Here is a 12,903-nt window from a genome sequence, read left to right on the forward strand (position 1 = left end):
TATCCCAGACGTGTTCCCCAAGGAAAGGGAGAAAGAATAGCAGAAGGACAGACATGCAGCATGGAAAGGGCAGAGGTGCTGTAAAGGCTGCTGCCCAGTGGCAGCCAAGCACAAACTCACCAAAAAATGGTGGGCCCCATGAGGTAGTGTGTTAAAGTGTGTTTCCACATCTGACGGAAGACTCTGTCCAATGACTTAATAATATCCAATAGCTTACTTTTAAATATGCCTATCTGCTGCTCAGTCCCTTCTCCTTTTGGTGAGTAGCAATCTATCCTAATTCATATTGTTGGCTTTTCATTTAAAATTATAAAATACTTTTAAAAGTAAGAACAATTTAAAAACAACAACACATGTTGAAAATGGCCACTCAGCATCTCCAAACATTTTGAGCTCTTGGAAAACTATCTTTATTAAATCAATTGTTATACTTTTAGCTCCCACCTACGTTTAGTCCACATTTGTCGTATTAAAAGGGGGAGGCTACAATACTCCACCCAATAGTGAAAGTACAGAGATCTACATCTAAGACTGTCACAGTATTGCCTGTGGAAGTGACTTCCACTCAGTTTCAAACCATAGGTCCACAATCGGTTCCCAGTATGATGCTGCAAAATGATAGCTCGGCTTTCACCGTGTGAGCAAAGCCAGCCGGTTTCACCACTTGTAGGAACTGAGGCTAGCCTCTGAATCCAGGCAGCAGGCATGCTGATACAAACAATGATTTGCAACCGGTTGCACCTTGTGTGCTCAATAGCAGCCTACAGGGCTTCGTTCACATCTCAGATGAGACTCCCCATTCCATGGGGCGTAGAGAATGTATACTGGCCTTCCTTCCCACCTTCCCGTTATTTCCCTAACATCAGAGCTGCCAGAGACCACCAAACCCACACTCTACACTAGGACAGTTCTTCCAGGATGACTGTTCTCACTCCCAACAGACAGTTTACGACAGTTGTCACAGTTCAGCATATGCACTCAGAATGTGGACCAATGAAGTCAAGCCTTCCTGAAGGCGATGCAACATCAGGATCACAGTTGATGCTAGAGGAAGGTGATGCGACATCAGGGATCACAATTGATGCTAGAGGTAGCCCATGGCAGCAACACAAAGTCTGTTGACCATAGTCAACAAAGTAAGTGGCCAGTTTCTTCCAGCATCTATAAACAACAGGTACATCCCCTATCCATCTTTCACCTGCATTCAAATCTACCACTTAAGCAAGTAGTCACTGGATGCAATCCAAGTACTTCTGATATGCTGTCACTGCCTTTCTCTCTCCAACAGTCAACCAACCCAATATAAATGCTCTAAAAATACAAAAACACTTGAAAAAAAAGTTAATGGTTACTAGTCGACACATCAATACAGAAGTACTACTCGTTTCTTCACAGAAACAAATGAATAAAAGCTAAACACTATGTAGAAACAGGTGCTGCTGGTGGAGAACACAAACTGCTACATGACTGGAGCTCTACTTTGATATAAAATACAGATGTACTTCAAGAACTATAAGAATGACAAAAAGACATTCACAGCACTTCCAGTAACAACTGACAATCAAACGCATCACAAGAAGTGAATGTTGGGCAAGCGGAATACAATAAGATCACGAAGTGTTGCTTACCGAGTGGGGCTGCTTTTACGTTTGACACACTGTGTAATTAGATCAAATGATGCAATACGATTTTTAAAAAAATGTTGCTAAAAATAGTGTGAATAATGAACTGGCCCCTCTTCTCACTTCCACACATTGGAATGAGGTGCACAACAATTGGGAAGTTGTATTTATCAATCCACCTTATTGTGAGTCACTTCCAGCCACTGCATTTCCCACCCATCACATGCACTGTTCTCCACAACAACATTGCTGAATATGAGAGGGCGGTACATTCGATCACGTCAAATTCCTTGAAGGCCCACTTGTCCACAGCATCTGCCATTGTATTACAATGATTTCCATATGTCTTGTTGCTGTGCAGAATAATACATCCTCAATCAACTTTTGGAGGTAGAAGAGCGTGTACTTGATATGCTTCTCATGCTAGTCTGCTGTGTACTTTCATTGGAAAGCCTGTAGGTGATTAAGCAATTAGGCAGAAGGAAAACTATACAAGAAACTGAGTAACCACACAGCCCATATGTAAGTGCTAGATGACTTCTAAAGGACACAAGTGTGACAGGGTGCATGGTTGGAATTCTGACACCCTAAAGAATTTTCTGCAGCTCAGTAAAGATACTGGGATAATTCTACAGTTTAGGGACATAGCTCAGGCATTCTATACTCACTGCTGACAGAGGGCAACACCCCACACCAGTATGGTATCAGCATAATAACATGAAAAATAACTACATGATACTGATATTTTCCTCAAGCAACTACCTCAAATGTTAACTTCATAAATGGAAAACATAATTTCATACCCGTCCTTTAAACCAATTTGTCTGTTGTACACCGTATCTTCAAAGATCAGTGTCACTCTCTCTTTATCAGTTGTCACAGTTAAGTATTGATTGTTTTAACTTCCAAATATCTCCATTATTGGGGTTATATTTGGTGATAATATGGTGTCAACCAGTGTGATGTTACATCTGAATACAAGCGAATTTGGAGATAATATGAAAATTACTTCAGGTAAGAATGAATCTGCCAGTTTTGCTGAGCAGATTCGCTTTTGATATGTCTAGTATTGATTAGAACCAGTTGTTCTATTCTTCAAGTGGAATATGCATCAATTAGAGCAATATAAAATAACACATCAGCTACCAAAACTCCAAAAATTTGGTCTTGCAATGGATATAATGGTAAATGTGGGGGTACAGGTGCGAAATATAAGAATTTTTGTACCCTACTGCCCTTGGAAATGGGACTATTTCCTCTGCACAGAATTACTCCCTCTGAACATTGCATGCATTCATTGCTGGACAGACAAATGATGAAATCAATATCTCTCAATGTGCAACATGAATCCAATCGTTAACTCCTACACAACCTCACTTGGCCCTATAATCTATAATAATCTAAAATAAAAATATATTATCATAAATATCTCAGTAAGCACTTTTACCTTGTCTTCTCCAACTGCTGACTGCTTGCTTGCTTGTCCAAGTGGAATATTTTCCTCTTTCGCTTCTTTTCCACTATCAGACGTAGCTTCTCTTAGATCGCTGTTACCATTCCTCTACAATCAGAACATAAATAGTACAATAATTGTGAACAATCTGAGATATTTTTGAAAAGGCAAATTTTTGGAATGCATACCTTATATCCATCGAGGGCTGAGTCCACTGCCAGCTGAAACCAAAAGCATGTAAAGAAACAGGCTGGTGCAGAACAGATGACTTACTTAAAGTAACCATGTATTCCCGAATGCCCTAAGAGAAGTTAAAAATTTTGGTGAATTGTGTACTGTGCAGAATAAATGTTCCGAAAGAAAAATGAAATACCTTTATTTCACTAGCACTGTTCTTCTTGTAAGAATTTTCTGAAGAGTTTACACTGTCCTGCTCCACATCCGAGTCATCAGAACTGTCACCACCATTCATGATTCTCTTGAACTTCTGTAACAGATAGCTGACATCAATATCAAGAATTCCTTCAGGTATTGTTAATAGTGGAATGTGTTACAATACCTTTTTCGACCCCGAAGAACCGGGTGGGCTTTCCTGTAATTTAATTTTTTTAACGGATTAGATACAATGCTATTAGTGAACAAAACCATAGCTTACACACATCAACCAACCCACCTTCGCAGAACGCACTCTGCCAGCAGGTGTTCTTGGAGAACTGAGATTCCGAACGCCTGCAATAAAAAAATAATAGCAGAGAAAATTATTAATTGAAATGATTTAATTTACTGGATTCATTACTCATTCTAACACTAATAATACCAGCATTTCACAGGCAAACTGACAAGTATCAGAATAAATTTACTGAACCAAGAATGAAATGAGCCAACAATTCATGGAGCAAACGAATCGCAACTAGAAGGCTTGTAGAACAGTGCACCAGGAACAATCGAGGGATGGCAAAGATGTAAACCTCTCCTGTGTGACAGTAAAGATCAGTGTTACCCTCAGACAGTGAAGAACTGGCAGATAAAGTTGCAAGTGCGGTAAGGGCTGCATATCAATATGTTGGAAGATCTGAATGGGACAAAATTATCAGTCTCTGGGACACTGATGAATCCCACCATGACACTTTGGTTTCTACGGTGCATGCTGCTCTGACAGAAGCACATGTGTGGAGTCCAAAGTTAGAGAATCATACGCAAAAATGGTGGTGGTGGTGATAGGGTTTAGGGTGTTTGAGATCACAATTTCTTCTGCCCTTATTAAAATACAGAGATAAATGTAGTTGAAAAAATAAAAAAAGGTTAAAACTTTCCATTAGTAGAAAACCACCCACACACACACACACACACACACACACACACACACACACACACACGATAGCCTTCCATCCATTTTCGCCTTGGCTAACACAGCCATATCAATCACAGTTCCCTGCAGAACTTAGTTTGTGTCTGAGTATCTATACCTTTAAAATACAGGCACGGTAGCTCTTTGCATTGTTTCACCATGTTGTTGTTGTTGTTGTTGTTGTGGTCTTCAGTCCTGAGACTGGTTTGATGCAGCTCTCCATGCTACTCTATCCTGTGCAAGCTTCTTCATCTCCCAGTACCTACTGCAACCTACATCCTTCTGAATCTGCTTAGTGTATTCATCTCTTGGTCTCCCTCTACGATTTTTACCCTCCACACTGCCCTCCAATGCTAAATTTGTGATCCCTTGATGCCTCAAAACATGTCCTACCAACCGATCCCTTCTTCTAGTCAAGTTGTGCCACAAACTTCTCTTCTCCCCAATCCTATTCAATACCTCCTCATTAGTTATGTGATCTACCCACCTTATCTTCAGCATTCTTCTGTAGCACCACATTTCGAAAGCTTCTATTCTCTTCTTGTCCAAACTGGTTATCGTCCATGTTTCACTTCCATGCATGGCTACACTCCATACAAATACTTTCAGAAACGACTTCCTGACACTTAAATCTATACTCGATGTTAACAAATTTCTCTTCTTCAGAAACGATTTCCTTGCCATTGCCAGTCTACATTTTATATCCTCTCTATTTCGACCATCATCAGTTATTTTACTCCCTAAATAGCAAAACTCCTTTACTACTTTAAGTGTCTCATTTCCTAATCTAATCCCCTCAGCATCACCCGATTTAATTTGACTACATTCCATTATCCATATTATTTGCAAATCCTCTTCACCAATTTATTTGGCAGGTGGCAACTGGTCTTGGACCTACGTCACACTTTTCAATCTCCTCGTGCTGGTCCCCAAGGCGTTCATCCTGATCAGCAGGTACTACCAAATCAGTGAAGGCAGCACCATATCGCTCATCTGTATCATCGAGAAAGTTTGTTCACTAGACTCACTCTGGAGAGTTACTTTATTTATTGTGCGATACAATTATAATGAATGATCCTCTCCAGCACATGTGCATCATCGTGAAGTCTTCTGTACTGCTTATTTAAAACTGTCTCAGGCTCCAATTTGCAACTCCAGTATGTAGCAGTTCTGAGCTACTGCAACAGAAATGCCTTTTGGTGTGATCTGAGATACAGGTGACTATTTGCATACGATATGATGCCATGTAATTCTGCTGGCATTTTGTTGATTCAATTAACGGAAGCAGTGTGGGACAGGAAAGCGTACCCCTACAAGAAGAGGAATCTCCCGATTAGCTGTCAGCCGGAATAAAGCCGGGCAGATCTCTACATTCAAGGCCCAAGCTGTTCATTCTCCTATGAGAGTGACAGCACTATTACAGAACGGATAAAACTAGGGACACGAGTCAGTGGGAACCTGGCTGTCATAGCAAGAACTTCCACATTGACAGAGGCATGTCGCAACTGAACACAAATACTGATCGGCGTGTTTCTGTAGGAATTTGTTTAAGGGATGCTGAAAGTGGCAATAAGGAGACTTAGTGCAGGCAGGCCACTGGTTTGTAATAACACACTTCATTGGCAGGACAGTATACAACAGAAGAATTAATGAGTGTGCCATGAGAAAAAGCACAAGTGCCTGAAGAGCACTTTGCAAGTGTTCGATTGGAGTCTTGGGAGAACATCGCTTTGTGAAACATGATTTATATTGGCAGGAGAAAAGATCAAGATGCTTCACTAGCCGTCGCTATTTTGATATGGTAGCCCTGCACCACACTGCCTTTTCCGGTTTCTAATACGTCAATCGGCCATCCTGATGATCTGAGATGCACCGCACCTAGTTACGGAACTCAGGTCACCTCACATTTAGTTAATACCTGCTTCTGTCAGCTCGTCGATGACACGATCCCTGCAGCACTACCTTGCACCATCTCGCACTAGGCCAGAACTTGTAATCCAATATACCATGTGTTTGTTAAGATTATCCACTAAAGAAATGTGAAACATATTGATAAAATACAAATATAAACACACACACACACACACACACACACACACACACACACACACACACAAATGGAGTTTATCCTCACGTACGTACTCACACAAGTCGTTTTTAATTTATTTGCATTGTGGGACAGCCCCAGCTTCGTTCTGCAGCCAGCAGAGAGCACCTCAATGCTGCGCATTAGAGAAAGCAAGCAGGAATTTATTACAGTAGTGGTACAAGTCCATGTGCTTTTGTGCATTGCAGCATGTTGCTATTTCTCATGAAGATGATGGATTCAGGAGAATTATCAAGTGACTGTGATACAATTGATGATCCAGATTTTCAAATGATTGCAGGTAAAAGGAATTTATTTACTTTTCTCTCAGCATTATACACATTTTGTTCCAAAAAAGGAATATGCAAGAATGAAGATCATGTTGTCAATAACAATGGAAAATGAGGGTGTCCACCTTAATGTATTTCACATATACACATGTTTTCAATCACCTGGTGCTGTATAAATCACGACATGTGTTACTTTCTATCTAGATACCAGTACCGATGACGATGAAACTTCCAATGAAAGTGCAAATGACAAAACAGGAGACAATGTTACTGATGCCTGTGCGAACGGTGCAGCCACAAATATGCAGACAAAAAGGAAGCATACTCAAAGCAAGAAGGGTGCAAGGAAAATGGACACACATGAAAAGCATATTCGGGGGGGAACGGGAATTATGTGTCACAGCAACTGGTAAAACAATTCCTCCAAAAACATTTTGCAATGTGGACTGCAGGTGTGCACGTAAATGTTTCAATAAAATTTAAGAGTATGAGGAAGACGTTATTTGATAATTTCTGGACTATGGGTGATACTAATCACCAAAATAGTTATCTGAATGGTTTATGCATGTATCATTCAGTTAACAGCTGACAACCAAGAGATGGCTCTGGTTCTTAGAAAAGCTGTATTTATGAGTATCGATTACATGTGAACGAAAACTGTGCAATAGTATGCAAGAAGTTGTTCTTGAATACTTTTGAAATTTCTAATGGACGAATCTCTAGGCTTTTAACAAAATGCAAGGAAGAAGGTACACCTAACCTTGATGGAAGGGGCAAACATCAGAACAAATTCTCTGTATCGAAAGGTCTGATCAATGATGTAAGGGAACACATCAAAAGCTTTCCCGTTTCCGAGAGCCATTATGCAAAGAAGGATAATCCACACAAAAAGTTTTTAAATTCTGAGCTGTGTGTGGCCAAAATGCATGATTTGTACAAAGATAAATACATATCTCAGAATAAAGAAATCATGGTGGATCACAGACATCGAAAAATCTTTAACAAAGACTTCAACCTGTCATTTCGACCACCAAGTAAAGACACTTGCTCTTTTTGTGACAAACTGAGCTTTGAAATGGATGCTCCTACCAATGCAGAAGAAAAAAGAAAGCTTCATACTGAAAAGGAGCTTCACCTTAGGAGGGCTGAAGCTGTAAGAACAGCAATCGCTACAGACAGCATGTAGTGAAGAGGCAGATTCCCAGGTGTTCGTGTTTACCTTTGACCTGCAAAAAGCACTTGCATTTAGTAAACTGACAACATCGTTATCGTACTACGAAAGAAACATGTACGTGTTTAATTTTGGTTGCCACAATTTAACTGACGGCAAAATTGATATGTATTTTTGGGATAAAACATCTGGATCAAGGGTTTCACAGGAAATTGGTATCTATGTATTGAAACATATTGAAAAGTGTGTCATTGAAACATATTGAAAAGTGTGTCACTTCTCAAAAACAAGTAGTTGCATACAGTGACACGTGTAGTGGGCAAAACAGGAACATAAACATTGCCGTAACACTAATGAAAGTGACACATTAACAGGTTTACATACAATGTTCCATTTATTTCATGTCAATAGTGGTACAGCTCTATTACCTCCACTTTTCTGCCAATAATGCTGCTGAAACTAATGATCAAAACAAAAAGAAAGAAAGGTTCAATATTAGCAACAAGCCGTATACTTGAATATTTCTAGTACCTCAATTGCAGATTTTTCATTTAACTTTAAGACTCTGTATCTCAGAATGAACAAAAATGGACTTGTACCACTATTGAAATAAGCCCTTCATGTAACAGGCAGGTCACACATCAAGTGATGAATGATCAAGTCACTTTTCAAAACATTACAATTACCATTCCAAAAATCTGAGCTTGAGACAAGACAGAACACAAAATTGTAAAAGACTTATCACTTTTCCTCCACCATCAGCTAAGAAAGGGCAGATCCCCACTATCCTCTTGTCAGAATACAACATACCCTCTCACATACGTCATACCGATATATTGTACATACACAAGAAACATGTGGACCTTCACTCTGTATCAGAAAAATACGATGAGCGAACTACACACAGTACCAAGGTGGGTGACTGTGGTTTCAGTTTTTCTAGCCTTAATGAGGAAAACCATAGCAGAACTTGCCCCATACCTCCAGTGACACTTTGTGAGTTAACAAGCATTTCGCTCTCATTTAAGTATATAGCCGAGAGAGTTAGTCTACAGGAATTGTGAAACGAACCCTGTCATCCAAGACCGCGTGCCACAAAGGGTGCAGATTCACCACGAGATGGGGAAACTTACAGGCGTCTACTGTCTATTGAGGTCCAAGCGCTGTAGTGTGCGAGTGAGACAGACGAGAACGTACATCATAGGGAAACCCAGTAGAAGCCTTTTGTGGCCAAGGAGACATAGCAGTGTTAAATATGGCGGAAATAAGATTGGCCATAAAGGGAAACATTTATAAAAACTATTTAATTCTGTAGTAATTCCGGAAATTAAGCCACAGTTATTTTAATCTACCATCCTTCATAAATTTTCATGGTGATCCCAATAAAACTTGAATATTGATCATATCTATATAAGTTTAGGATTTACTGTTAAAGTGAAGTACAAAAGTTTTGTAACAAAGACATGAATGCTAAAATCTGAACGCTTTAGTCGATCTTAATGATCAACATTTCATACAGAAGAGCGTCATTAAAATGACAAATGTTGTAAATATCAACTCTGTAACTTTATTTGTTTAAAAGATATAGTAAATTTAAATTATTAGTATTTTCAGTTCAGCATCAGATCATCATTTCCTCCACACAAAATGCATTGAACGATGACAGCATGACACCTTATTGAATCATTAGGTAATAGAATATTTGTCGTAAAGTTTAGTACATAACAGTTACTTTTGTTCTTTATTTATTTACCAGAAAGCACATTAGTGCAAGGCTACTAGCCGTGACATTCAAAGTTGAGGAGGAAATTGTATTGGTTTTATGTAAAAGATTTTAATGTTTATTATGTAATGGATATTATTGTTACTTTATTTACAATGTGAAAGTGGTCAAGCTTTGATTATTTAAATATGTTAAAATGTAAAGTAATGTACAATTAGCTGTAGACAATCAGATGGATGGTTTCAGGAAAGGGAACTGCGCTAGTCAGTTGAGCGAAGATGTTCGGCAAGCGGGAAACGTGGTCGGAGACAGGCAGAGAGCAGTTCTGGTCGAGACACCAAAGGGCACAGTTCGGATTGAGACGCGAATGCGGACTGTCGGTCTTTAGGCAGCTAGGAAGTGAAACGACTTAGAAAATTTCACTTTGTGTGGTATCGTGGGACTTAGTCTCTGAGCGGTGAGCAGCCACGCACCTAGTGTGAACTCCAACTTTTTGCGTAGTTAATGAGGTGGGATGTTCGACTTTTAAATCAGGATGAGATTGTGAATGATCGAACTGTGTCCAATGGATATGCGCTCGAGTGTAACAGTAACTCTAAATATGGCCACTTTCACTATTAGTTTGCTTTCTGAATAAACGTTAGTCTTACCAAATCACAACTGTGTGGCCCACATCATTTATGGGCTGTTAATTTAATTCCTAATGTTCCCTGTTTCTGATCTGACAGCATTCCTCAGTGCCCCAGTTTTAGAAGCACTACAAAATGTGAGAACCGAGATGATGATCACACGAAAACTAAATAGAACCTGAAAATGTGCACAACACTACATCATCTCCGCCTCCATCAGAGTACTCCATTTAACAGCTGCAAAATATACAGTATCTGTCGATAAGAAATTCTACCCTTGTCAAATAAGTATATTTTACTGTTATGCCATTGGTTGTATTGTGCTAAGGTGTTTGTGACCAATTCCAACTGCATAAAATTTACCTCACTTTATCAATTGCTCTACCATATGTAAAGAGGGCCATCACAATACATGTCAAATGGAGAAAGCAAACTACTGATCTAAATCATATGCTGTGCAGTTGTCGAGGACTACTGTCCAGACTTACATCGAGAAAGGAATCTTCTAGAACTCTGGTGAGAACTAACAACAGATCCATTACTGGAGCTTAGGTAGGTACTATTGCTGGCTTTCCCATTTCGAACCTCACTTTGAAGATCCTTAAATGACTAAGGTCAGGCACATAAAGGTGATAAACAAATCTTGTTGAATGGGGACACCTTAATGAGGATGAATTATGTGACTGAAGACTGCCACAAACTTGTCGGCTAGAACTTTAATAAACCTGTTCCAAAACAATCTTCTATATAGTGAACACTTGTATCTTGTATCTACATACTGACAAAATCAGGTTTCTGGTTTGGTTGTATTATTTCATATGTGTTTATTTCTATTACTTGTTTGTGAAAGTGTATTCAGGCTTGGAAAATAATGAATACATACAAGTCGGCACATAAAATAACAAAATTGTGATGCTCATCTCAAAGCTTTAAACTCGTATTTGCTGTGCTAATTCTTCGAAGTGAAACAATTTGAGCTTACTAAATGACCAAGATTTTGAGTTATTTGCGTCTTCTTGTAAAACTGTAATACTCACTGCGCCCATTTCTGAAAGATAGATCTGTGCATTACCCCTAAAGAGCCAGAATGCACATGTATAGAGTACAGAGCATATTTTGCATGCTTGTTTCACTATGAGGACTTGCTACCTGATGTGAAGTGGCAGCTCTCCAGCCTGAGCAACGAGTGGTAACAAGAATGGAAATACTACTTTAAACAAAATTGGCCAGCCTAATTTCCTAATGGTACATTGCATTCAGTACTTCAACAAATGATAGTCTTTTGGCTTCATAGAATATTCATCCAACATGCACACAGAACTACACAAAGACTCTACAAAAGTAGAGCAGATATCTTGGTTTGCTCCTCGGTCCTATGAGTAATGCACTTGAAAGTAGTAAGGACTTGGTTGATCCCTCACGTATGATAAGTTGTTCTGTTTCTAAAAAAAATTAATCTGGTAATCTGAAATTGTGGGCTTCACTCTAAATTCTGGAAGATTAAAAACACTAACACAGTTAAAATAAATAAAACGAAATTATTCCGACAGAAACTTAAATCTAGTTTCCAACAACCACTCCTTCAGCCTCCTTATTGTCACACACAACTGGAAGAATAACTACAAACTGAAGAGTCATTCACAAGAAACAAGCACTGAATGGGGCTCTTTACTTTACAAAACTGTCTACAAGCTATTACAAATTGTTACATTTTGAAGACTAACTTTAAGGACACCATCATTTCATGTGTAACAACACGATTTTAGTCACCAATTCAATACCTATAAAGAACATGGGGAGAAGAGATTTCAGAAAGCAGGAAGACAACTTGCAACTAATACTGCAGGCTACCTCCAGAACGCAGGTCATCTACTAGGCGACAGGTCTACATGCTCGTTGAGCACCTCCACCAGAGTTAGGTTGTCAATGGTGGAGTCATCTCCTGAAAAGTATAAGGAGCTGTTCAGATTAAAGGATCCCAACAAGGCTATAGTTGACCATGCACTAAAAATCTTTTGCCAAGCAGCTGGTGAGGACCGATCGCAAACTAATAAATTTTTTTTGGTGAAACAGGAGTAGGTAAAGTAAATTGGGTAATCTGGTATCAGGCAGACTGTTGTTGCATAACTTACTACGTGTTCTGGCAAATGACGTGCAAGGGAGTTTTTTTAATTATGGTTTTAAGGCACAAAATTGCTACTGTCGTGAGCACCCATTCTGCGGCTTGTGAAGGGTAAAAACAGAAATTTATATCAGTAATAATGGGAGTGAACTCAAGGAGGGGAGAAACTAAAAACGGAAGGAAATCTTATAAAAATGCTACTGAAGGAGGTTTGTTTTCCCTGAAAAGAGCTTCAAATGACCGATGTCATCTGATTAACACTTACAAGCACGACACGATCAGCTGAGCACGTCATCTGCTTAAAGGGAAGATTATCAGGTGACAGCTGTAAACAGGTGCATAGTGGATTAAAATAGGGGCACTGAAGTAAAAGGTGTCTCACTGAGCATGATTGAGAGCAATGAGGACAAAGCGGGGGAGGATTGCCACGAAAAAGATGTTAATGGCTAAAAAGACAGT

At 39.3% G+C, this 12,903-nt stretch overlaps 1 protein-coding gene across 1 annotated transcript in view; it reads right to left on the bottom strand.

Moving 5' to 3' along the window:
* The window catches only part of LOC124802784 (DNA mismatch repair protein Msh6), a 307,253-nt gene that overhangs the window by 212,458 nt on the left and 81,892 nt on the right, over positions 1-12,903 (bottom strand). Inside the window, exons 4-8 of the mRNA XM_047263784.1 lie at positions 3,749-3,804; positions 3,635-3,667; positions 3,449-3,562; positions 3,264-3,296; positions 3,070-3,183 (exon numbers count right to left, since the gene is read on the bottom strand). Of these exons, the coding sequence (XP_047119740.1) occupies positions 3,070-3,183; positions 3,264-3,296; positions 3,449-3,562; positions 3,635-3,667; positions 3,749-3,804 (350 nt within the window). The remainder of the gene's footprint in view (positions 1-3,069; positions 3,184-3,263; positions 3,297-3,448; positions 3,563-3,634; positions 3,668-3,748; positions 3,805-12,903) is intronic.

This window comes from Schistocerca piceifrons, chromosome 6, assembly GCF_021461385.2.
Source record: "Schistocerca piceifrons isolate TAMUIC-IGC-003096 chromosome 6, iqSchPice1.1, whole genome shotgun sequence".
NCBI classification, from domain to species: Eukaryota; Metazoa; Arthropoda; class Insecta; order Orthoptera; family Acrididae; genus Schistocerca; species Schistocerca piceifrons.